The sequence below is a fragment of the Aedes aegypti genome, chromosome 2 (assembly GCF_002204515.2).
Source record: "Aedes aegypti strain LVP_AGWG chromosome 2, AaegL5.0 Primary Assembly, whole genome shotgun sequence".
Lineage (NCBI taxonomy): Eukaryota > Metazoa > Arthropoda > Insecta > Diptera > Culicidae > Aedes > Aedes aegypti.
In genome coordinates, this window is record NC_035108.1 from 78,143,908 (window position 1) to 78,171,634 (window position 27,727).

The following is a 27,727-nucleotide window of genomic DNA, read 5'->3' on the forward strand; positions in this document are numbered from 1 at the left end:
ACAATATACCCACAGTACCACAGACTGTTTTGCCAGTATGGGAAACGGTAATCAGACATATAACAATGTGGGGAATAGGCGGTTAAGTTATGTAACCATAAAAAATCATCGATTTTATCGAACAAAATTTTTCGTTTACCATTTATCAGATGGTAGACATACTATCCATTTTTCACTCAATCTACCACAAAAGAAACAGTTCTAGAATTGTAAAACAATATATCTATATAAATAAAAATGGAATGGTGTTTGTATGTCACGAAATGGCTTGAGAACGGCTCGACGGATTAGAATGATTCTTCCATAGTTATGTTCCTGAAGTGTTCCGACGTGTTTGTGTGCATAAAAAGCAAAGGATATTTAACGGGAAAGTTGAGAAAACAGGAGTGAACGGAAATTCCATTTTGCACGGGGCGTTTCATGACGTTTTTCAACAGCCTACTTGATGGCAAGACGAAGTTTGCCGGGACCACTAGTTTTGAATAAAAACGTTTACAATTTGTGAAAATATTGGATTATGGTAGTCAACGGTATATCAACTCTATGCCACACTATTTTTTTCCTATTCATAATAATGAAACAGGACAATTCGTATATCAACGAACAAATGTTGTATTAATATGTTCAAAGATTAATATTGCATTGACTACGTCAAACAATATAAAATCAATCATAGTCGATTTCGTCCTAATCAGCGGTAAGGATTCCGACCACCACCTTTAGCTCGATTGTATTTTGTCTGGGGGTTACTCCAGAAACTTTACTTCCGCTGAAAGCTGCGAAACAGGTTCAAGTTGAATTCAGCGCCTAGATTCAGCATTGGGGATGACATTCTGGTTCCACGATCTTACGGCGCTGTTGTAACATCTTTTAGAAACTCTTAAAAAGAAAAAGAACATTGTCAACTCTGACTTCGATGAAAAACAATAATAACACTTACCTGTAGATATGTTGCAGCACCACTCTGAAGTCCGAAGAAGTATGCATTCCTTATTTCACTTCTGAAAACACAGAAACCAAATTAAGTACGTTGTTTTTGAGCAATTCAACATGAAATATCTTACCAAACAAGTTTCGACTCTCGATTTACAGAAATGAACACAAATATGGCAGTTTGACTGGTGAAAAATTTTCTCTGATTTCACAAAACGCACACAAGTGCAATATAACTATATCGCGTACGGTATGTTTACTATCAAACCATAAGACTTCAGTGTATGTGTGACAGCTTTTCATGATACTAAACAGTATGCAATCATATTTGAATGTTTTGCCAAATTGTAACCATTTCCGATATAACCCACGTAAGTTTAGAAATAGTTGATTTATTCATAGTTTCCAAATATGGACTATATGGAACTGATTGATAGCAATTAGCTATATAGTAACCGTTAGCGGTACAGTAGATGTAGTGTGAGATACAGTACAAAACCGAAATATATTTATTGTAACACAATTAAGTCACTATATTGGAAGCAGGTCACGTATGATTTATGATTTAAATGTTGTTTGGGAAATTTGCCAGAGGGTTTTTTACTATGCGGGAAGGTCTTTTGTGAATGTTACTCATAGGACTCTAGGAACTGACGCAATTCTTGGTGAACTTCTCCTAGTGATGAGAGCAGAATTCTTGCTTCGACAGTTTTTCATTAATAATGATTTTAAAAACATCTATTTTTAGGGATCCGCGAGAATTTTGAAGATTTTTAGGGCCGCAGCTGCAGAAATGTTGGGAACCACTGCGCTATAGGTACTGGAATTGACAATCCGACACTTCAGAAAAGATTGAAAAATGACACGCAATTTTGTTTGTGGAAATTGAAGCACCGTTGTCACCCCCTTTCCTTAGAAAATAGACGTATAATGGACTAGTATCAATAAGTTTTCCACCCTCCCATGATTTAGTTAGGTAAATTTTGCCAATTACTATTCCCATAATGCATCATATCCATGCAATCCCATTCCTAAACAGTTATTCTCTAACAATTCTAAACTCTTACTCTGCTCTAACATCGGCAAGTGTCGTCCGTAGTGTGATGTCATCCCACTTCAGTAGGGAGACCCTGTGGGAGGGTTATCTTGCAATCGTCGTCATTTTCATGCCAATCAGCAGGAGAATCATATGTTTCCAAGCGCAAAACCAGCTGTTTCTCGAACACCATGTACCCATACACAGCTAGGCAATCAGTATAATAATGTTCTGTCTATATACTTCAACCGCGGATTCGTTAGTGGTTGTATTGTGGGCATAGCTATATGCCCCCCTCATACAAGTGGAGCCTGTACTTGTTGATACATAGAAACACCGACCGGCGTTTTTTTCAGCTGCTGATGAAAAACAAACAACAATTTATTTAAAGTGCTATCGAGCGAGAGCGTTCGAGTGTTGGTGGGTGGGGGTGTAGGTGGGGTACTGGGGGGAAAGCGTGGAATGTACATAGTCGTTATCGCATGTTGCTGGCTGATGATAACACGTTATTTTTAGGCCCCTCAGTGTGAAGTACATGTATGCCTTTTCTGTCTCGACCTAATCGATTAGACCGGTTAACTGCTGATAAAGACCGGACTGACACACTTGCTTTCGATCCGATGGATGTGTCTGTTGTCCAGATATGAGTGTTTCATCAGTAGAAAGTGAGACATCACCAGAGAGACCTGCTCTCGTCTGTGCTTGTAATCGATAAGGGTTTTTTTGCTATGATTTATGATACCGACTTTGTATCGATGCAGTACAATGCAACGAGCTGATTTTTATCGGTTGATTGAACACCATCATTAACTCTGTGAAACACGAGCTCCACCTGCTGGTAATTATTTCATTATCATTACACTGATCAGCATAATTGACGCATCGATCAATAAATTAGCATGACGAATTTCCCTTCTGTCTAGACTGGATGAATGTGTCTTAGTCAACCATGGGCCTGATCAGAGTGGGGCGTTGGCCCCCCTCCTGGTTGATGGAAAAATAAAATTTAAAATCATTGGGTTACTGTTTTGTTTGAATTCATTTTTATGTAAAATTCCGTCATTAACACTTTTTGAATACACTGTTGAAAATAATGGAGTTTACACGTCATATAAGCGTACGATGTAAACATGAAGTCATGTAAATTTAAGTCTGAACTCATGTAAAAATGTGTTATATGTGAAAAATGTCTACAGCATTCATATCGAAGATACGGGGTTGGTGGTCTAATGACTACCGCTTCTGCTGCATAAACTGAAGATCATGGGTTCAATCCCAGGCCCGTCACTTTCCTCGTGCTTCATCGTTTCTTCATAAATTTCAGCAACTCACTCGAGTTGCTCCACAAACTTCTTTAAAAATCTTTCCAAACATCCTTTTCTCATTATTTTTTGCTGAAAATTCTTGGTAAAATTTTCCTAGAAACTTATAAAAATCATTGATACCTCGGAGAACTGCTCCAAGATCGCTTTAGTTCTGACTCTTACTCCATGGATTCTTCCAATAATTTACGTCAAGTGGTTTTTTGATACTATCCTAAGAATTTCTGTAGGAATGCTTTTTGGGCTTTTTCAAAGAATGCAGAATATATAAAAAAATAATTTAATGAAAACTGAATTCAGCACTATACCTTCATTCCACTAGAGCTAGTATCCTTTGACAGATATGTACAGGTATTTCGACTTCAACTGTTTTCGGAGGCGTGTATTAGACTCGACTCAAGTCTCTAGTGGAAATAAATGTTTAGTAGGGAGCCGGATCCTATTCTTGGCCCTTTTGATTCACTTCGGCAGTGGGGTTTTTTGAAAGCTACAAAGCTCGTATTTGGCCACAATATGCGTCGTATTGAAACGTTTCTTATTGCAAAGTTTCAGAGAATTCGGCCGAGAAATACCCCCTTGCCAAAGTGAATCATGGAAGTGCCCAAGTAGCTCGGCACCCTACTAAATTTTGTTTTCATTCACTTACTAGCATTCCAGTAAACAGCTCGAAGATCAAATAATGGAAACATTGTTCTGGAATTTCCTCGGAATCCTAGAAATAATTATCTCTTGGATTATTCATGGAATTACTCAACCCAGACAACCACAATGTACGTATAACGAAATCACCTGGAGGCTTTGTATGTGCAAAATTTCACTTATAAGATGTCGCGAAAAGGCCTTCTACGTACAAAAGTGGAGGCGATATGCGTGCATATATTATGTGATGAATAATAATATACAATGCGAGTGTATAAATATACAACCGAACTAACCTGTGATCTTATGCGACATAACTTATGATAACAAATGTTCATTTGACAGCTACTACGGATTGATTCGACTTACTTTGTACGAGTGTACCGAACGATACAAAATACACAAATGAACTCAGAAAAAAAGTGTTTTATGCGAGGAAACTCATCAATCGGACGAGTTTATCCACGGTGTTTTGCGGGTTTGATGTAATTAGTATGAATAAACGAGTTATAACGTGAACTTTCATGCGATTTCTGGTTGTCTGGGAAGATATTACATAGGGTCGGTGTTCCTTTAGTAGACAGTCCCCTATTGTCCCACTAGTGATTTTTACGGCCGTTTTGCTATAAATCGTTGCCAAATATTAGTTGACATGAAGGTCAGAACTAAGTACCATTAATACACAGCTCGATTTTGTTCAAAAACTGATCAAAATAAATAATTTTGCTTAAAACTTAAGCTCTTTTGCGCCTATTGTAATCCTATTGTTCCTATATTAGCACTGCTAAGAGAAACTGTTTTTTACACGGATAAAAATCTGATCCCCACACCATGATTTACAAATCATGAAATTCATAAATTGGTTAGGTCATAATATCAGGATCACGAATCATGATTCCTGGAGTCATAGTCATGATTCTTCATAAGCGTAACATCCAGTGTGAAAACACTAAGCAGCGCACTATGCTTCATCTCATTCGTATTGATCACTCCTATTTCAAGATGACGAAGCGATTGAGTGGTAGAGTATGTGGCTTACAATCGGAAGGTTCTTGGCTCGAATCTCAATGTATGCTATTTTTAACTTTTTTTTATTTTGTCGATCATAAACGGATGCACGACTCAGCATTTTTGGCATTTGAATCATGATTCCGAGCAATCAGCAACAAAAAACCAACGCGTGTGTTGCGTTACGGCAATCTGACTAATGATATCATGAGTCTAAATCATGGTGTATTTTCATAAGATGAAAACATACTAGAATCATGATATCATGAGTCATAATCTTGTTTTTGGATTCTGATTTCTACCCGTGTATTAAATAAACAATATATTTGATGAATTAAGAACTTTTTTATGTCATCCGCAAGCTTTTGATTTACGCTTCAAAGGAAAAATATAAAAGTTTTGTAAAAATACGGGTTTGATTTGTATTTTGCCTACCTCATGAAGCTAGTGCTACTATAGGAACATAAATTATAAATAATGTTCTTATAGTAGCACAAGCGATAATAAATACGAAAATATGAGTTTCCGTAGTTTTCATATTTTTTTTCAACAAAACCGGGTTTTGGTACGCCCACCCTAAAGCGATTCCTGCTGAAATTTCTCCAGACAATTCTCAGGGGATTCCATCAGAGCCTTTCCCAGAATTTAATTTAGTTATTCTCGCTGATGTTCTCTTAAAGACTTTTCAAAACGTTCGTGAATATTTTTTTCTATATTTTATCTGGAAAATAATTCTAGAATTCAGCCATAAATAGTGTAATATTATGATTACCTTAAGGAAAGGTAGCAGGAAAAACTAAAACATCGCGCATAGATTTCTTCAAGAATTATTCTTAATTTCCTAGGAAATTACTTAAGTGTTTTTTTTTTAATGCCCCAAAATATTCGAACACAAATGTTTCCATGTATACATTGAGAATAATTCAGGAGAACTTTTCATTACTTCATGCAATGCTTACTTCATATTTCACAATTATTAATCTATTCAAGGTATTCAAGAGCACTATCAAAAATTCATCCCAATCCAAGTAATCTTGGAGCATTTTTAGAAATTGCTCCATAAAAAACTCATGAATGAATTTAACGTTAATTCTAATAAAAAATATGTAGAAAACTCAAGATAAAACTGTGAAGGAATTCATTGATGTAATGCTTAATACAATTCCTTAAAGAACTCCTGAGAAAGTAATTGTTACTAAGTAGATGAAAAACCGAACTTAGTACTGAGCAATTCTCGCTGGAACCAGGCCGCCATCGGCACCCATCGTTAGAATTCCATGTTTAACATGTTGAGTGCTAACAAGGTGAAAACTCATTCTACTACTCAAAACCAAGATGGCGTCAAAATCCAAGATGGCCGCCAGATATTTTCACTTTCAAATAATACTCCTATGCTTCATCTGAATCGAATAAAACACCAACGATTGAAAACTTGTGTCTTTCTTGTACAAAAAGTAATGTTTGCATTGATTGCACTCGCCATATACGTCAAAATCGTATAACATGATTTAAAAAATCGTTCATTTCATAGGGTAAATACCATTGCTCACCTAGTTTTTGTAACTTAACTTACGCAATTTTCCTCAACTTTCTGATGTTGATCTCAGAATTCAAAACGAGCGGTGCGCTAATGGTGAAAAATCGATTTCAAATTCAAGATGGCGGCCAAATTCAAAATGGCCGCCAAATTTGTTTTAACTTAAAATGAAAGCTATATCCTTTCTTTATACGATGCCACGGGTGATGAGGACGATGAGGGTGATGAGGACAGGATCAAACGTGTCGCGCGTCGGTCGAGTAGTGAAATGAAAACGCGCCACCGATCGTTAGTAGTGTTTGATCTATTGATCGCGTCACTTGCTCTTGCGTTGGCGAGTGATGAATACTTGTTCGGCGTATAACGCGATTATCGAATTAACCAATGGTGACTCCCAAATCTTTACCTTAGCCCACTAACCCAATATCCTTCCCATGACAACTGTGGAGATGCAGAGGCAATCTCGATCTCTAGTAACAACGGTTGTCGAGCTAACATTCCTTCTCTTCCCCGATGACCGCAAGGACGTGGCCGGTGTCGTTATTGACTTTTAAAATTTGAGCTCTCGATTTGTGCACATTGAAGAATGGTAAGCTAATCCCAAGCCCCATTCATCAAATCTCTGTGCAACTTCGATTGTTCTGGTCAATCTCGGAGTAGCAACTACGAATTGTACGGTCATCTATGCTCATGCTCATGTTCAAATCCAAGGAGAAATTCGTATATGAATGTTTGGAGAATTTTGATGATCTGAAAGAAATTATCAGATTCATAGACTAGTCATTGGTGTTAATTTTGAGAGCATTCTAGAATTTAATTCAGGAAAAAAATAAATAATATATATGAAGAAGTTTTAGAGCATTTGTCAGTGATTTCATTGTTAGATTTTAATCTCTAGAAGGTTGTTAGATTTTAATAATCTAGAAGGAAGGTTACTTAAGTAAGCCAACAAATTGAACCTAGTTTTAGGATCCACTTTACTCATTGTAAAAGAGAAATGAGTGGATGTCTTTCATATGAAACGTAAATCATGCGAAAAGGGTGCAAACTGCAAAATTTGTATATAATGATAGTTTCAGCTTGAAATTCGTGAATTACTTTTTAGGTCGCTCACACTTTCCTGATGAAAAACCTATCTACGCCCATGATTATGACTGGAAATGTCGACCAACTTCCCATCTTCCGTCTAGCCCTAGCAGGTACGTGAACATGGGCACATGAAATTTTCAAGTTTAAAATTAGACTGTTTCTGAGTTTGAACCACCAGGGAAGCACTATGTCTGTTGAAAGTTACCCGTTCTCCCACCTTACCCACCGTGTCACTTGCAACACCCACCACCCAAGTGTTGTGTACTTACCTACTGCACTATGTGCGACCAAGTGATGGATTGAGTTGAGTGATTGACGTGCCAACACACGTATATTTCATCGACGAAAACGAACGAGCCTAGGTCAATAAGGCGAAACGTCAACATCTTGCGTAGCAACTCTACCCACTTTATGTACCAATATGCCTAAAGATAAGCAAGGGGTAGGCATCATTGCGTTGACCACGATGACACGAGGACGATGACTACGGCCAATCGGAAGCATGGTGGTGAGGCGCGGAAACGTGTTGGGAAAGCGCGTTTCTTTCGAGAGCTCGCCAAGCCGGCTGAAAGTAGTCGATGACGAAGAAGGGAGTGCGTAGCTTAGGTATACCGATGGGTCTCCGATGAGAGTGAGTGCATAGTCAATTGCCTGACGGTTGAAGAAGGTATTTTTGGCAACGGTGTTATCAATGTGTGCCAACAATTAGTGAAATTGAGCGACGCGGGGTTGCGCAATTGACAATTACCGTGAGTTTAACACATTGGGTTTACTTTCCTTGTTATGACTTTTTACGTAAGGACGCAGGTGGCATATTCGATCTTCATTAGTTTGGACTCAATAGTTTTGATTCTTTCAAATCTTTAGAAATTGATACTTTTTATGGTATTGTAGTTAAGAAGAGACAATTGGCAGCTTTTGTTAAGTCTAAGGGTAAGACCTGGGAGGGAGAAACCGATACGAAATTTATGTACGTCAAGGTGAGCCGAGATTCTGCTGTCACGAACTGTCACCTAAATAGTTTCGCCTGCAGTGCTAATTATCCTCGGTTGTCCACTTTTTGCTTCCTTCCTTAAAAATTAAATGGCAAACTCGCGTGGCAAGAATTTACTAATTGTTTCAAATGAATGGATGCACAATATATTTAAAAAGCCCTTCCGCAAATTATAGAATGCTTAATCATCATGGTATCTACTAGAGAAGAAGTGTTAGACATAACGTTCTGCTCGATCAGAATTAGTAACCAGTTGACGAATTGGCATGTGTCAGATTAAGAATCCACATTTATTTTGAACTCTTGAATCAAACATCACAGATTGAAGAAATTTTTACAATGAACATCGGAATATCTCCAAAATCAAGTGACCAATGATCATAACGAAAAAGATTCTGAAAATAGTAGAGTTTTTTTTGAGAAATTTTGCAATTAACATATAATAACATATACAATCACAATTTGAATATATTTTGAGTTAAAGTAATGCTGCCGGTAAAGGGATTAAGAACATAGAATTAGCCTTCCAAAGTTTACCAACAAAATTAAAAATATTGCATATATACGGACCAGCGCTGTACTTACCACATGCAGTGCTCAATTGAACTATGTACTTTTCCTTCCCACAATCTTCGAATCATCTTCACTCACAAACAAAAATAATATGACAATTTGATTGCATCATCCAGCGCGTCATCGGCACACGCAAATGAGGTCAAACGGAATCGTTTTTATTTCTGAAATTATAGCACAAATTGCCCATTCAGCGTACACAATCTCTCCCTAATCGCACCGCGGCTCGGATTAATCATTCTTTTTCACGCCGTCTCGTACCTTATACTTCCATTAAGGTGAAGATGATTCGAAGCCATGCCTCAAATTTTCAAGAGCACAAACCTAGAGAACCAGATATCCGCTCAAACTGAAAATTTGATCAATCCCTCGCTGAATGTGAATAATCGACCAAATTTTCAACTTTACCAGAAATCTGGTTCTCTAGATTTGTTCAAAAGCAAGTTTGAGTTATGGCTTCTGTCCAATTTCACCTTAAGCGTTGAAACCGTGTGCCGCGAGGACTTGTGACTGTCCGCACGTTTCTCCTGCCAGCGCGCAGTGTAGTGTCTCTCTGTTGATTGTGCTAGAATTATTATCACCCACGGAGCGAACGCGACCCCAACAAAACCGTCACTGTTCCGTTTCGATTTCATACAATGTACCAAGCATTTTATATTCAGTATTATAAGCTGATAGTAGGACAAATAAAATAACCACCCCACTTTTCTCGTTCTTCTTTGCACTTGCAGTACGGTTCAAAAAACTCCCTGATGGACAACCCCGAAATGGACCATGTCACAAAGGTGATAGCGTATCATCCGCGCTATTTGGATCACTATCTCAACACGCAGAACTTTGTGATGAACTGCGATGGACCGCTACCGTTCGAGTACCGAACCTACATTGCCATCATGGTGAGTTTGGGTTTGCTTTCTAAAGAAAACGTAATGAAGAATTTTTACTAATAATGTGCCTATACCCGAGCAGAATAAAATTGCTGCAAAATACCAAGGTAGTGTATTGCATACCAGATACACAGCAAAAAATATTTAAATTTTAACGGCATGTAAATCGTCAAAGGTGTAAATTTACAATACTTGATAACGAAATTTGATTTAAAAACGGATTGAAATTAATGCACATGTTTGGAGCATGAAATAACACACAATTTTCATTTTACTGCACCTTGAATTTTCAATGCTGAGCTTAAAAATAAAGTAATATGAATACGTTTTCCGATTGATAAACATTTAGTTTTCAATCGACGTGTTAAAATAAAGGATCACACATTAGCAGAAAATTAATATGTCCGGTTTGTTGTTGATTGCTATTTAGGTCATCGGATTTTGCACGATTATTTGACCAGTTTAGGAGTTCAATTAGTTATCAATGGAGATCAAACCTAAGTGAATTAGTTCTGAGTATTTAGTAATTAGTAGTAATTAGTAGTGCAGGTAAGATGAATCCGTGGAAGATCAATTATTGTGGACTTATCAGTTATTGTGGACTTATATTAACTTTCAGAAAGCCATGGCAGTGAAAGCAGTGCACCACCGAATCACCAGCAATCATCAAATTTGAATTAAGACAGATGGGCCTCAAACAAACATTGAACCGGATACCCACTTCGATTAGTATGTGTTCGATTTACGGCTCAAATATTTTGCGTATCAAAAAGTGAACATAACGATCAAAAATAAAAACTTTCAGAATAATTCACCGCCAAAATTTTTTGTGTTTACTTTCTGTCCCAGAATCTGATAGCCGGAGAAGTGGGAACAAATGGAAAGGGATCAACAGACGATACACTGCTGTCCAGCAAAAATTCAATAACGTGTAAATTTACGGTGGTAGGTCATTTGGCATAAAGTCGTTTGGCATAAGACCGTTTGGCATAAAGTCGTTTGGCATAATGGTCATTTGGCATAAAGTCGTTTGGCATAATGGTTGTTTGGCATAATAGTCGTTTGGCATAATGAGTCTGAAACCAAGAATTTCTCAATTTTCGTTTTTACGTTTCTATTGAATCTTTCTGATGACACGAGGCTTGTTTTTTGGAGTCAATTGATACAAAATGGCACTCTAATCAACAATCATTCGCTCTTGAATAAATGTAAGCATATTAGGAAAGTTATTGCCAATAGTATTTTATTATTTATCCAGAAATTACCCTTCTTTCATATATTAATTCTTCTTTTGAGTTTCGCTATTGGAACAAATTTTTGCACTGAAGATTTTTATATATTTAGCACAAATTTACCCTTCTATTAATTGTTCTATTTTTTTCCTAAATATGATGTAACCATTGTTATAGGTATGAAAACTGTTGATTTTAAATTTAAATAAATTTCTCCTTCTATTATGCATAGGCTGTTCTTTGGAGCTATATTTTTTAAGTATTTTTGTATACAACTGACATAAGGGCGGCAATCGATAACATTGATCTGCTCAAATTATCAGCGAAAAGAGAAATCGATTACTGCAGTTACTTTGATGGGTTGTGCTACTTTTCCCCGAATGTCGTTTCCCTGAATGCCATTTCCCGAATATCCCGTTTCCTCGACTAGCCCACTCTCCCGGAAAATTTTTAGCACCCATAATTGTCGTAACTACATACATTTCAGGGGGGTGAACGTACTGACCATCTAATATGCACCCTTCTTTATTTAATTGGCTGTTCTTTCGAGTTTTACCGTCTTCAGCATTTTTGCCAACATGTGTATAGCCGAGAATGACAGAATACTTCCTTCTTTGACTGTTTATCGTTCTTTCTCGTCACCACTTTTCGGGGGAACCAGTCATTGCCGCAATAATTTTTGGCGTCAATTCTTGTATTGGTTTAATTGTAAATTTTGCCTTCTTTTAAAAATAGGCTGTTCTTTATGTTTATACTGTTATAAATTTTATTATTTAGTAAAGCTTCAGGTATCAGAAGGCCGGCTCCAAAGGCACGTTCCCCACCAGTTGGGAGATTTGTGCCATCGCCATATTTGAGCCTATTTCATCATCTACCCGATGGGAGAGGAAAGGGAAGGGAAAGATGGGAGGAAATAGGAGTGGGGTCCCTTGAAGAGGGAAGATCGCATAAGCGAAATGAGAGCATGTAGCTCCATACCACAATGGGTTCGAACAGCGCCCTAAAAAGGGCACTGCAAAACGTATGAGCGTAAAGAGAGCCTATAGCTCATTACCACAGCGGGTTAAGAATAACAGGATGTCCTGAAGATTCAGGCTTCTGTATTCAGTTTCACTTAATAAGTGTTTACCAAGTAATTGGAATCGCATTTGCGCAAAAACTGGACAGTTACATATCAGGTGATACGAAGTTCCATAATCGGAGTCAGCACGCTGAATATTTGCCATGTGATAGTTGAGTCGGCAGTGGCCTGTCAACGCTCTGACCAAGAGACTGCAATTCTGCTTTGACAGATTTGTTAAATACTTCGCCACCTTTGGAGATGGCTCAGTAATATACAATTTTGTTTGACGACACGACTCCAAACTATTCCAATATTGCTTGTGCTGAGTTGCCGCCCAAGAGTTTATCTGAAGCTTCACCCAGCACTTCGAAATTGGAATAGCCGGCTCAGGGCCAATGAAGTCATGCGATGCTCCATCGCGAGCTAGCTCATCAGCCAATTCATTTCCAGCGATGGAAGAATGGCCAGGTACCCATACAAGGTTTACAGAGTTGACTGAATTCAGTTCCTCAATTTGAGTTCGACATGCGATAACAAGCTTCGACCTTGAGTTGGCCGAAGCGAGAGCTTTTATAGCAGCCTGACTATCTGAACAGAAGTATATGACTTTACCCATTACGCGCTGTTGAAGTGCTGATTGCACTCCACACATAAGAGCAAATATTTCCGCCTGAAAAACGGTGCAGTTTCTACCAAGTGAGTAAAACTGATTCAGCCTTAGCTCACGAGAATATACTCCTGCACCAGCTCTACCTTCAAGAAGGGAGCCATCAGTGTAACATACTATATTGTTTGATATACTTCTTTCCAAATAGCCAGACGTCCACTCTTCCCGTGAAGGGAATTGTTTGGTAAATGTCCTGTAAGGAAAGTGACAAGCAATTGTGAGATCACTTGGAGCAAGGACAATTTTGTCCCAATTCACCAAAAGTGGAAACAACGAAGTGTGTGTGTAGATCTACGATTCACTGGATTTTTCTCCAGTAGATCCAGTACCCATAAACGGTAAGAGCAAGAAAGTGCTTCTTGTTTAAGATATATGTGTAGTGGCGCAACGTCGAAAAGGGCCTCGAGCGCTGCTGTGGGAGTTGTAGAGAACGCACCAGACATCGCCATCAAGCACATCCTTTGGAGATGGCCCAATTTTGATTGGATTGTTCTCACTTCGCCCTTTTGCCACCACACAAGACATCCATATGCCAATATTGGTCGAACAACTGTTGTGTAAATCCATTTGATATATTTGGGTTTGAGGCCCCAAGTTTTACCAAAGGTTCGCCGGCATTGACCGAAGGCCATACAAGCTTTTTTGACTCTGAAATCAATGTGAGCTGTCCATAAAAGTTTGGAATCTAGAATGACTCCGACATACTTTACTTGATCAGTCACATTAATCTCAGTGCCAAAAAGACGTAAAGGTCGAATTCCATCGCGGTTTCGTCTTTCCGTAAAAAGAACAATAGATGTTTTATTCGGGTTAACCGAAAGGCCATATTGGCGACACCAACTCTCGACTACCTGAAGAGCACTTTGCATCAGGTCGAATAGGGTGCTTATGCACATACCAACTATCAGAGCTAGATAGTCGTCGGCAAATCCATAAGTTGGAAAACCGCAATTATTGAGTTGCCTCAATGCTACGAGATTCCACAAAAGTGGTGACAAGACTCCCCCTTGGGGGAATCCGCAAACACTCAATTTTCGAATCGCTGCTTGACGCAATGTCGAGAAGAGATGTCGGTTTTTGAGCATTTGATGAATCCAATTGGTAATCATTGTAGGTAGCCCATGGTTTCGTGCGGCTTCCAATATGGCATCGAAAGACACGTTATCAAAGGCACCCTCAATATCCAAGAAAACACCCAAGCACGATTGCTTCTGAGCGAATGCTGTTTCGATATCGTATACAACTTTGTGTAAAAATGTCACAGTGGACTTTCCAGATTGGTAAGCATGTTGATTCACATGAAGAGGCATGTTTGCCAAATAAACATCACGGATTTGATGATCGATAATGCGTTCCAGACATTTCAGAAGAAAAGAGGTCAGACTGATTGGTCTAAAACTCTTCGCTTCCTCATACGACGCACGTCCTTCTTTTGGGATAAACTTTACAGTAATATCACGCCAGGATTTGGGAATGTACCCGGTAGCAAAACTGCTTACAAGTAGCTTTTTCAAAACATGTTTGATAGACTCAAATCCCTTTTGGAGCAGAACAGGATAAATCCCATCCGCTCCTGGAGATTTGAAAGGAGCAAAACTATTAAGTGCCCATTGAATCGATTCAGTAGTTACGATACTGCGAGCCGAGGCCAGAGACTCGTAACTACATGAAAAGACATTTGGTTCATCCGTAGATGCTATGTCCACACATCCGGGGAAGTGTGTATTGAATAAACATTCTAAAACTTCTTCATCGGAAGAAGTAAAGTCACCATTAGGTAAGCGAATTTCGTTCACTTGGAAATCCTTAGATTTTGCAAGAATTTTGTTCAACCGACTGACTTCACTCAAACTGGAAACATTTGTACAAAGGTTTTTCCAGCCGGATCGTTCAGCAGAACGAAGAGCCTTCTTGTAAGCCTTGCGAGCTGACTTGAACGTCTCTGATCCAGCTGAACCGCGTCTGTTCCAACTCCTTCTACATTGTTTCCTGAGTCTAGTCAGATCGGAATTCCACCATGGGGTCCCTCTTGTAGTCTTTACAGACCGCAGAGGACATGCTTCTTCAAAAGCTTCCATAATGTAGGATGTTGTAGTATCAACGGCATCATCCAGATCACTTGGATTTTCAATGGACGGAGAATATCCATGAAATTTGGTCGCAACCAATTCAATGTAGAGTTCCCAGTTTGTTGACCGGGGATTCCTAAAACGCAAAGTCTGCGCAGTTACATTTGAATGTTCAAAGAAGATGTAGTGATGATCAGATAATGATTCCTCATCTGATACATGCCAATTCGTCAACTCGTGACTGATTCTATTCGAGCAGAGCGTTATGTCTAACCACAGATAACAGATGTTTATGCTAGAACAAAAATCTTCTGAAAACTTGTGTAAATATTCAAACTAAAACACGTTGAAAACACTAGCGCCGCCACACAACGGATTGCTGCAATCAGTGGTGAATATAAGTATCTTGAAATGTTTCATATTCACCACTGACATCACCATGGGAACTTAGCGATAACAGCGCCACCACGATGTTGCTACTTGTGTTGCCACTTAAAATCAACATTAATTGTCTTACACAGTTTTACAATCGGACATAAACATCTGTTATCTGTGGTCTAACACTTCTTCTCTATTAGAAACCATGAAGGTTGGGCGATTGCCTATGTTAAGTAATCCAAGGTCTGTACTACTTAAGTATTCCATCAGACTGGAGCCTCTCAAATTGATATCCGAGCTGCCCCAGATGATGTGATGAGCATTGGCATCACTGCCCACAATCAGCGGAAGGCCTTTTGTTACGACAACTCGTTTGAAGTCATCCGTTGGGGATGATTCATCATGTGATAAATATACCGAACAATAGACGTATTTCCTGTTGAGGTCACCAACAGAAACATCGATTGTGACAGCACATACATCTCTGGTAGTTAACTCAGAAATGAGTGTAGCAACGATTGCTTTATTAACGAGCACGCATGCGCGGGGCATGGAGCGCGAGTTTGCCAGTTCAAGCTTGCTAAAAGTAGCAAAAATTGGGTCCACAAGGTTACCTAGATAGAAGTTCCCTCTACGAAAGTAGGGTTCTTGAACTAGCGCCACTTATGCTCCTTTTTTTTTTTTTGTGTGCAAAGATTGATCGTTGCTGTTCTAAATTTTATTATTACCTGTTATAAATTTTATTATTTAGTAAAGCTTATTGTAAACCATTTTTATTATCAATTCTTGCCAGATGTGTTTTTAGAATTATAATTATTTCAGAACCTGCCAATATTCAATATATATTTTTTGGGGCAAACGCGTGATCTCCTTACAAGATATGCTGGAAAATATATTATTTCAATCACAAATTTTCCCTTTTCTCGATAATAGACGGTGTTTTTGATGTACACTTCCAAAATTAGAATTTATATTGAACCGTTGAAAAGTTTTGCCACAAATTTTTCTTTTAAAGATGTGTTGTTCAATTGGGCTGTGCTGTGAAAGGATTTTTTTTGCGTTAGAGTCTGAAACATTTTAAACGAAAAATAATCTGCTCTCGTATGAAGACTATTTTTGCATTAAGTCGCATTAATAGATCTTTTAATTAGAGCTTTTGATATTTTGCAAAAAACAAATCATTCTTTTATCAAGTAATTTTCAGCGAATGTTACGTCCAAACTGGGACTGAGCTTGATATACAGCGAAATATTCTATGAGCGTTCCCTTGATGAATAACTGCCAACTTTCCTTGCCAATTTACTGTTTTCAAATATGTATATCGCAACAAGCTCAAGGGTACTCTATGTTCTGAGATGTAGAGACCCGTCACGAGTTTTATTTAGTAATGCTCTATAATGTCACAACAATTTTTGAAATTCTTAGCTCGGATAATCTCTGAACAAACATCACGCTTGTTTAGAACCTACCAAATTTTTTTGCTGTGGGCTCGGTGGTGTTTATCTCGGTAAAAACTTAAAAAATGCCGATATTTATTTCAAGTCAATCATTATGCCAAACGGCCATTATGCCAAATGACCATTATGCCAAACGACCATTATGCCAAACGACTTTATGCCATACGGCTTTATGCCAAACGACCTTATGCCAAACGACTTTATGCCAAACGGGGTACAATCTAAATTTACAGTATACTGCCTTCTATTCAAGCCGTGTAAATTTAAAGCATGATTTAATATTGTGTTTATTTTCATGCTCCAAATATGTGCATTAAAATCAACTTAAAATTACATTATTATTTTAACTGTGTAGACCACACGTGCGGCCCGCTGCCGCTCTTTGGCCACCACGGGTTTAATATATAAATATTGAAGGACTTATTAGTCCTGCACTAGAACTATATTTCAGATTAGGAATGTTTAGTACTTGGTGATCACTTGGCCGGTTATCGAATCACCATCTTGCAGTTCAGAAAGCTCATTTTAGCACGCGCATCGTAATTTATCGTCATAAGCTACAAGTAAATAATTCGAAGTGTTCTTTGTGATCGTGCGGCGATAGAAGGAAACCTAGACGAAATTGAACAATGAACTTATAGACGTTATAGTTTACGAAGCATTACACGTGTGTTTATCATTTGGACTGACCATCCCGTCCTATCAGTCCCTAATGGTGCTCATATCTTTGTTTCTCGACCATCTCCATTGTTGGCTTAGCGGTGATTTGGAGAACCCACCACCTCACCGTCATTACCGTCATCGACGTGAACAAGTGCACTTTTCTATATTTGTTGCGAGGCGATTTGCCTCTCGTTACAAGGCAGACAATCGGTAAACAGCGTATTTTTTATCTTGTTTGTTCACCGGCTTTTTTTCTCGTTGTTCTGTATGAAAAAGAGACTGTTTTTTATCATTGTTCGAACCTGCTGTGTTCATTATGGAATTTTATTGATCTTATGCACGTGGGGTCATCACCCCTTCCCTGAGACAACAAATCTAATCACGCTCATGGCGTTCTTCTTATTCTTCCAGGCTGCCTCCAGACACAAGTGTACCTACCTGGTCAATCTGTACGAGAAGGAATTTCTCATGCAGGGTGGAGATCGAAACTGGTTGAATGGGCTGGATTGCATTCCCGCCAAACTACGTGCCATATGTGACATCAACAAAATTCTGGCTCACCGTCCGTGGCTGCTGAACAAGGAGCACATAGAGGTAAGGATGGTATTTCTGGGTTGAAGCTATTCTTATCATATTCCGCTTCTCTATTACAGCGTTTGACCAAAGGCCAGAACAGTTGGTCACTTTCCGAGGTGGTGCACGCGATCGTCCTGCTGGCCCACTTCCATTCCTTGTCGTCTTTCGTATTCTCCTGTGGGCTCACCCAGGAATTGGACGCATCTAGTCAACGGATCGAAAACAACAATGTTGTACCCCAAAAGACTGAAAACGAACATCGTCATCTTCATAATCACCACAACCATCAGAACGGACAGGAAGGTAATTATATTCTCTATTGGATCGCCTAGTCCTCCGGTGGAAATATTGTTCAACGTAGAACCGTCTGTCTTGTAGCAATCATCCCACCGCAATCCGAGGTGACCGTCGATGCGCTGATGCAGCGCATGAAGAAACTGTCGGAGAACAATACCGAGTGCACCGAGACGGAGCTGAGCAATCGGTTCAAGAACGTCGAACTGCAAGCCGCAGAACTGCCGGCCGTGGTCCCGAGGGATCCCTCGTTGGAGCTGCCGCAGCAGATTGGACGCTACGTGGACGACCCGAACTTCACATATCAGGACTTTGCCCGCCGTGGCGCGGAAAACATTCCGCAGACCTTCCGGATACAGGACTACTCGTGGGATGACCATGGGTTTTCGCTCATCAATCGGTGAGTTGGGTTCTAACCAAATATTTCCAGAGGAAACAGGGTTTTCACATTATGCATAAATTTTATGGAATACAATCATTCAAGCCATGTATCAACACCGATTTGTTATATGTTGATTTTTTGTATTAGGTGTTATACTTGGCCTAGAAGCCAATATTCCTCCGAAATTTCTGAGAAGCACACTTAAACGAATCCTCGAAGATATGTCTGGGAGAATTTATTGAAGCATTACTAGAACAATTTCTGAAATTTATGAAGGAATACACGGAATTATATTTTCGTTAAACAGTTAGATACCGTTTTGTCTCAAATTCGGAACATGACTCATATTCTGAACATTCAACTTTTAACAGTGATTTTTCATTTGAATCTTCAAAATTTTTGCACTGGATCATCAATTCTTGTACAATTCAATTCTTCAATGTTAAAAAGTATTGAAAATATTAGTTTCAATCTTTAAAATCGCCACTGCTCGGAATATAAGTCATGCTCGGAATTTAAGACAAAACGATAAATTCCGGAACACAAAAATTTATTTTACGAATTTCTAATCCTTGCAGAAACTACTTCACTACCTGGAATCATTCGAGTGGCGCGAAGAAAATCCTACACAGATTCCTCCAGTAATATCCACAATTTTTTTCCGGGTCGTCTAGCGATTTTTTGAGGAATGCTTCCATTGATCACTCCAATAATTATTCCTAGAATTCATTTTCCTCGTGCAATTCAATCTAAGATTACTACAGCAGATACTTGCTAATACTCCCTGAGGAGTTTCTTGAGGATTTTTTACGTTTACGCTAGAAGTTTGTTTATTTCAATCCAGTTGTAAAATTGTTGAGTTGCACCTTACGTAACATGCAACAATGGAAGCATGTTCTAGCAATAATTTGTTTGTTTACATGATGTTTCTCATATGTTGCGCGAAAATTTTTGCAAGTACAGAGGCGTGTACTAATTTCGCAGTAATGAATTTGTATTCGCGCTTATGGCGTTGCTATTCAGTGCTATTGTTAGTTATATTTTCAACAATTGGCAATTCTGATTAGTTTCAAAAGATATTTTTATTCTTGAGTTGAAACAAACTGTGCTGCTTGAGAATTATTTTGGAATTTTCTACAAGGTTTATGCGGAAAATACTTCAGGTAGTCCTTCCTAGGATTTTTATAATCATTTTTCAAGCAAATATATCTACATGGATTTCACCAGTAAGATTAATGTCTAGCTACAATATTTTTTTCAATTACATTACGGGTATTCCTACAGGCATGCCATCAGATTTTTTTTTCGGGAATTCCTAGTGGAATTCATTCATCTGGATCCTCCATACTTTTGGCAATATCTTCGTCTAATATGTTTGTCAGAAATTCCTCAAATAATTCCTGAAGAATTTCTTTGAGTAATTTCTAGAGTAAATCTTCCAATTATCCTTGCTTGTGTTTCTGGAAAAGTCTTCTGAAGATTTCTTGGTTTTTTTTAAAGTAGATTCTTGAAAACCCTTCCCTGAAGTAATCTTTGAGTCAATACCAGGATCAGCTTAACTATTATCTGGAATATTTTTTTTGGAAAAACTAAACTGCTCAGATGATTCGAATACATTAAAAAGAGATACATTTTTGCATGGAATTCCTCTACGCATTCCATAATCCTTTCAGAAATTGCTCCGATAAGCTTATTAGGATTTTTTCAATAAATTCTCCGATAATTCACAGATTGCTTCATAAACACTTCCAAGGCTCTCTGAAAGATTTTTTCCACGTATTTGTGTAAGATTCCTACCATATGTTGTTTCAAAGATTCTTCTTGAAACAATATTCGACGAAGCATCCTTTAAATTATTTCAAGGATTCAACCACGATTTTTTTCCAAAGTTACCAGTATTGAGTAGGAGTTTTCCATTGAATTGTCCAGACATTCGTTCAGATATTTTTCCTCACATCCACTAAGGTTTTTTCAGGAATTACACCCGGAAGTATGCCCAGAAGCTTTTTCCAAGGAAAACCCTGGGATTTTTCAGGAACTACTTCAGGCATTTCTGCACTTTTTTGTGAATCTTCCTAGTTTTTTATAAGTTAATTTTAGTATTTCTTCATGCATTAATAAAAAGATTTCTCCAGAAACTCGGTTATTACCCACTGGTCTAATCAGTTCTTCCAAAAAATTCATCATGGAATTTCATAAGAATTTCTTCAGGGATTCCTCCAGGAAATAATTCAAGTATTCATTCAGAGGTCTAGGATATCCTACAAAGATTTTCCAAGAGTCGTTAATAATTTTATTTTCATCCCTGTGCTAACAACTTTCCAAATACTACTAAGAACAACTTCGGGATTTATTCTGAAATTCTCTCAAGAATTGTTTCAAGGGTATTTCTCATGAATTTTCATGTGTACTCTTGTGTGATATCTTTCGAGGCCTCTTTCAGGTAAATTGGTTTCAGGATTGTTGTAGCAAGTGCTTCAAACATCTTCATCTTCCAAATTCATTAGAAATTTTTTTTTTCATTCCTTGTGAAATTGGCCAAATTGCTTAACAATACACTATGAGACTTCATGAATTACTTCAAATTATTTCTTCCAAAATTATCTGAAAAAGCTCTACGTATGGATTACGCAAAAAGTATTCCTTCAAGGATTGCTCCGAAGAGTTTCTTAAGAAATCTTGTCAGTGATTCATTCTGTAATATTTTTACCAGAAATCTTATTTATCCAGGTTTTCCATTGAGAAAGGACATTTCTGCAAGGATTCTTCCGGGTATTTTCCTCTGGAGTCCAGATAATATTTCTCGGAAGATTTCAACAACTATTTTTTTCCAGATGTTTTCCAAATTTTCTAGCCAGAAATCCACTAGATTTTTCCATGATTTTTCCGAGGATCCTATAAGGTACTATTTTTCGATCACTTCAGGGATTCTTCAAGTAATTCCTCCTGCAATAATGTATGAATTCTTCTAGGGGAATGTTCTTAGCCTTCATCCCAAAAGTCGTTCAGAAATACTTGCAGTAATGCTCCAAAGAGTTTTCATGATTTTTTTTTCTGTAGTTTCTCCAGGGATTTCTTCTTGGCTGCTCCTAGGGATTCCTTCAAGGATTTCTCCTAGAGGCTTCTTCCAGGAGTTCTTCCCTCCTGATGCCAGATAAAATTTCTCTTAGGATTCCTAAAACTATTTCTCAAACACTTTCTTGTTAGGATTCCTCCAGATTCTTCTATGATCTTACCGAGGATCCTATATGGAACTGTTACACTTTATTAAGAGTTTATTGCATGAATTTTATTTCCATCATTCAAATTTTCGAACATTTTTATGTTCAACTAGTGGTCCCGACAAATTTTGTCTTGCCTTCTATAGGCTGCAAAACGCCCTACAAAACGCCATGCAAACGTCCCGTACAAAATAAAAACTGACGTTCAATATCCTGGGCCTTTATATACACAAACACGCTAGAACACTTTAGGAATTTAACAATGGAAGAATTTCAGAAATCCGATAACCCGTTCTCAATGCGAATTTTTTTCAAGGGAAAAATTGTCAATCGTTTTTTCCTTATTGATTTAGCTGTTCTTCGTGTATTCGAGCATCTCCTCGAAACGCAGAACAGCTAAATCCATAAGGACAAAAACGATTGATCATTTTTTCCTTGAAAAAGGCCACAACAAATGGCCGAAACGTCGGGCAAAACAAATTAAAACGTTCGCAGATTAAGACTGAGATAGCCGACAACCAAGAATATACGTTTCAACTTCCAGTCACAACCCCCATTAAATTAAAAAATATGTGTTCTTTATCTCTTCATCTTCCATACACGATAGTCAGTTTAAAATCGAGTTAGAGAAAGTTAAATGTATTCAATTTTGAACAAGGTTCGGATTTCACCCATGTTTTTTTTAAATGAAATTCACATTTTACTTTAGCTTGTTCAGACTCGAACTAAATTGGAATTTTTCACACATTGAATTATTTTTTTACCATAGCATAAAACGATAAGATATAGGCTGCTCCGAATTAGAACATGAGGGGTCCGAATTGTAACATGAGGGGTCCGAATTGGAACAGGGTTGGCCCAATTCGGACCTTTAGGAGAATTTTGTTCAAACAAGTCTAGTCATGTCCTGGTAAGAGATATCACAAAACTGTCTGAGAGAAAAATGCGCGCGCTAAATCAGGCTTCCGAGAAAACATAAAACTTTTCATGCCGTCCATCGTGCTGAAAATAAATGGCCAAAAAACTGTTACTAGGTCCGAGTTGGACTATGTTCCCCTACCAAATTCTTATTAAAATTTACAATACAAAATAAAAAACTTTGGTTATGTAACATAGCATCTTTCTGGAATTTTGAAAATATTGAAAATCTAAATGATGAAAATTTTGGAAGTACAATAAAAAAATTCAAATTTGCAAAACTCAACTAGATTTACTACCTGAACTACTGCAGGGTAGGTCAGGGTACTATAGTGTATTCCTTTCTTCATCGTAAAACAGTGTAATAAAATTGATAACGTTTTGATTTTTAAGTTACTTTTAGTCCCTTTTCGAGAACCGGAAGTCACTATTTAATCACTTATTTCTCAAATCTGGTCCCTTAAATAACTTTTTTCGGCACTGATTATGACATCAATCATTTTCACGACATAGCTCGAAATAACCGCATGTGATTGTAAGAAATAAAAATCATTATTAAAGTATTACAGAACTTTTTTTTAATTGATGATCAACAACTCGAAAGAATTTGCTACATTATAGAATAAAACAAAGAAGCCATTTTTAGCATACAGTGCACTCCTTCTTGAAACATTTGTATGTCTTGTCACAACATAAGAACTTCAAACAAACTATAAACTGAACCCAACTCATAAGCAAGACTGACAAAACATACTAAGTTTTGGCGTTCGACCAAACCACATTCGGCCGAATGGCCGAACACCCTGTGAAGTCGTTTTATGAGCGATCCCAGATGGAATTACTAAAGATTTTTTTTAAATAATTATGAAGTAATAATGACTAAAAAATTTCTACGGGAATTTTCTGACAAATCCTGGAAGAGTTGCTGTTAGAAATTCTTTATCAATCTTAACACGAATATTCTTGAAGAATTTCTACGGAGAGAAGAATGATGCCTGGATGAACTATGTGAGGAGAGACTCCTAAACAAAATGTTCGAATAGTCTCTGATTTATAATGAGTTCGATAGTCATATTGCTTATTCGATCCTTGCCGTAAGCCTTTGGCAATTTGTAACGGATTTTTGGCAGATGATTTGAACTGTATTCGCCCAATGATACATGTTAGGTCATCTATACCCATATGTAACCCTTCCCATCCTTTTTCCAGTCTCTACAACGACGTGGGCTTCTACCTGGACGACAAGTTCCGGCTGGCGTACAACCTTACGTACTACACGATTGCCGGGCGGACCAACGTCGATACGTCCAAGTTCCGTCGTGCCATCTGGAACTACATCCAGTGCATGTACGGCATCCGGTACGACGACTACGACTACGGCGAGGTCAACCAGCTGCTGGACCGGGCGCTCAAGATGTTCATCAAAACGGCCTGCTGCTTCCCGGAACGGATCACCAAAACCGACTACGACAGTGTGCTCGTTGAATTGCAGCACAGTGAGAAGGTGAGTTGCTGGTTTGAGGTGTGACTTGGGGCGTTCATTGACTGATTTTTGCATTTTTAGGTTCACGTGAATCTGATGATCATGGAGGCACGCAACCAGGCCGAACTGCTCTACGCCCTACGTGAAATTATGCGTTACATGACATGATTTGGAGATAGGGAACGTGGCGGAGAGGGGAGTAGTTGCTTGCAACCCCTCCCCCTTTTTTGTAATGTGTAGATTTTATAAGTGATTAAATATGGTATGTAATTCTATTTTAAAGCTGTCGTCAGGTAACGGAGAATTCATACAAACCAACAAACGCAAACAAATCTAATCGTAGGTCATAGGTTCTAACAATTGGTAGGCGGTATTGTTTCGCTCATGGCACGGAACAATACCGATAAGTGAAGCTGAAAGCTATGCGAGAAGTAAGAGAAAGAATATTCATCTGGTGATATATTTGTAGATATCAGGTAAAGAAGCAACTGGTGTGACTAACAAACCGCCGAGAACTGCGAGAAGACGGAAAAAAATATGAGCAAGCATACGATCAGGGCATTGAAGTAATTTTAACACGTCCCTCATAGGATGAGATATAATAAGTAGTTTGTTTTAATTTGTAGCTAGGAACAACAAATGATACAAATACACGTGAGAAACAATCGTCGTCGCACAAATCGACTTTTACGCCCGCCCGCGTTTGTAACAAATCGGGCGGCGAAGAAGATCGGTATCGGTACCGAACAAAATTGAGACGGCTTGTTCGATGGTATTTCACGTTCCGAATTGATCTCAGCTCAGGTACGAAGTCAAAATTATCGTCGATGATTTTTTTTAACGATACCCCCTCTAGTGATGTTCTTTTTTATATTAATCTTTAACTGTCAAGTGAACGTTTTACGAATACCATCGGATAATGCTGTTCAGAAACTACATAGACGTACGGGAAAGGCGAGTCGTTGAGCGTTGGAGGGGTAGAAACCGTTGCATATTTGGAAGAAAACTATGCTTGTCAAATTATTATCACTAAATTTTTTCTCAATCAAGAAATTTCAAAACCTTTCCTCCATTTCCACACTTTGCAACTTTTGCAACACTTTTGTTGAACAAGGTCGAAGCCACTATTTTCGATTTCTCAACAATTTTTGACACCTTCCGCGTCCTTTTTACATAAAACCTTACACTAAGAAGGACGTAAACTACAGAATTTTTGCAGGCATCCTGCGCAGAGTTTATCAAAACATTTTTGTAAGGAAAGGTTGCGAATTGCTGAAGCAATCATTGATTGATTCCTTGTAAGATCTTTGTCAAAAGCCTGATTTTAAGTTGGTCTTCGATAATTCCCTAAGGAGTTTCTCAATCAATATCTTAGATAAAACCAGTTTTTTTATATATAAAACATGAGAATTCAGTTTATTAAGTCCATTACGGTAATAATAACCATGCGTTCTCCATGGAATGAAACCTGAAAATCTGGAGACGCATTGCTTTACTATTTCGAATTAATCTTTGGAGACAAATCAAATTTGATCGATTCAAACAATTGGTTTGTATATTCATATGTGAGAAAAGCTAAAAAAAATACTTCAATTCAGTAAGAGAAATTTCCGAAGTTTCCCATTTGTTTACGTATACCACTCTCATGCTCAACGACTCAAAGCGCAAAAACCAATCTTCAAGAATTTCCCCATCAAGCTTCTTTGACGGTGCAAAAAGATCAAAAACGATTGATATTAGATCGATCCTGTCGAACCTAGTCCATGATTTTTTATAATGCAAGACAAGAAAAAAGAGTTAGGAAGGCAAACGTAAAGCCGGTATTACAAATCAAATTTCGAAACAAAACACATTGTGTTCAATACCAAACCAAACGGTAAATTATTTCGTTCGAATCAAAATTGTTGCTTTTGTATTCGAAAAAGTTTAGATAGGACCAAAAATTGGTAAAATGTCGCACCAGTAAAGGGTGTTTTCTGTTCTAGCAACGTTCCCGTTAGTTTCGATGAAATCTTTCTGTGAGACATCGTAGCCCCATCATCTAAGTTAGCGACAAAATGCAGAGCAAAGTGCAGAGAATCGAAGAAGAAACACACCTATTATACAAAATATGTGATTCGTTTGTGATGGAATTTGTGCCAAAAAAATCTCTTTATAATAACATACAAACATGCATACATATGTGTAGAATCAAGTGGAAATAATCTTTGACGGAGGAGTCACTCGCTTCCCCAAGAAGCCTTAAATGTTAGAAGTGTAGATTTGAATCAGAAAAAAATATAAATGAACAGTACGTAGATCGGAACTGATGAGAACTACTAACAGCACACAAGCACCTACAAAACATACAATTTACTGTTGATCATTGATTGTTTTATAGAATATACATTATAACAATAAAATAACTGAGTTACTGTTATTTTGCGTGGGAACGAACGGGAAGAGGAGGATCTGTTCCGGAGCCTGGCAATACTAGTGAGGATGCAAACACGCTCGTGAGCAAATCAGCAGATGAGTAGTTCGTCATTTATGTTATGCTCGTTCCTGGAGGAGGAATGGAATTGTTTTGTTGATCACGTTGGAAAGTTTATCTGAGCTAAGAGAATAGAGGATAAAGGAAACGCGCCTGACGCAACGGAGATGCGAAAGCATTGCAGTACGACGCTACATAACGATTCATGTTGTCATCATAAGAATAAATGTGAAGATCTTCAAAAATAGCTAACTGTTTGATATTCATTTTTTTTAGGAAATGTTAGAGAAACCTTACCCAAGCATCCCAAACCCATCAGGATTGCACTAATGCTGTCCTTACGTCTAATAGGAACTACTTGATACCGCAAAGTGTAAGTAGGGTATTTTTAACAAGGGAGAAATCTGCAAAAAAACGCCTGAGAAGGGAGTGTGGAGATGCCGCACCAACGAAGACCCACTAAAACCTGCCGATGTACTGTTCTTGAGCAATTCAACAAGAATTGGTGTTCAGAATTCACCGACCCTTGGCCACAGACCCTTATCTCCCCCGGATTTACCATACGGTATTTCTTCGGGAATGGGCCAGTACATACTGCACTAAAGGCGAAGTAGGCCGTCATTGAAATTTGTACGTGTTGTTGATGATTGTTGCTAATTCCTCTCACAATTCTGAATCAAAGAAAATTTGCTTTGCTCTGAAACAGCTGGAAAAGTATCAGCATACCGTTTTGACTCATATTCCGAACACTTAAGGCCGAGAGTGACTTCAAACGCATCTGATAGGCATATTTTAGCTGATATTTGTGAAAATTTTAATTTCTTCGCTTAGTC

General features: G+C 38.1%; 1 protein-coding gene across 1 annotated transcript in view; it reads left to right on the plus strand.

Moving 5' to 3' along the window:
* LOC5574799 (sestrin homolog) overlaps positions 1-27,141 on the plus strand; it is a 166,922-nt gene extending 139,781 nt beyond the window's left edge. The window contains exons 3-8 of the mRNA XM_021841318.1: positions 9,863-10,027; positions 17,959-18,141; positions 18,201-18,426; positions 18,502-18,817; positions 24,148-24,442; positions 24,503-27,141. Of these exons, the coding sequence (XP_021697010.1) occupies positions 9,863-10,027; positions 17,959-18,141; positions 18,201-18,426; positions 18,502-18,817; positions 24,148-24,442; positions 24,503-24,589 (1,272 nt within the window). The 3' untranslated portion in view covers positions 24,590-27,141. The remainder of the gene's footprint in view (positions 1-9,862; positions 10,028-17,958; positions 18,142-18,200; positions 18,427-18,501; positions 18,818-24,147; positions 24,443-24,502) is intronic.
* The last annotated feature ends 586 nt before the right edge of the window (positions 27,142-27,727 follow it).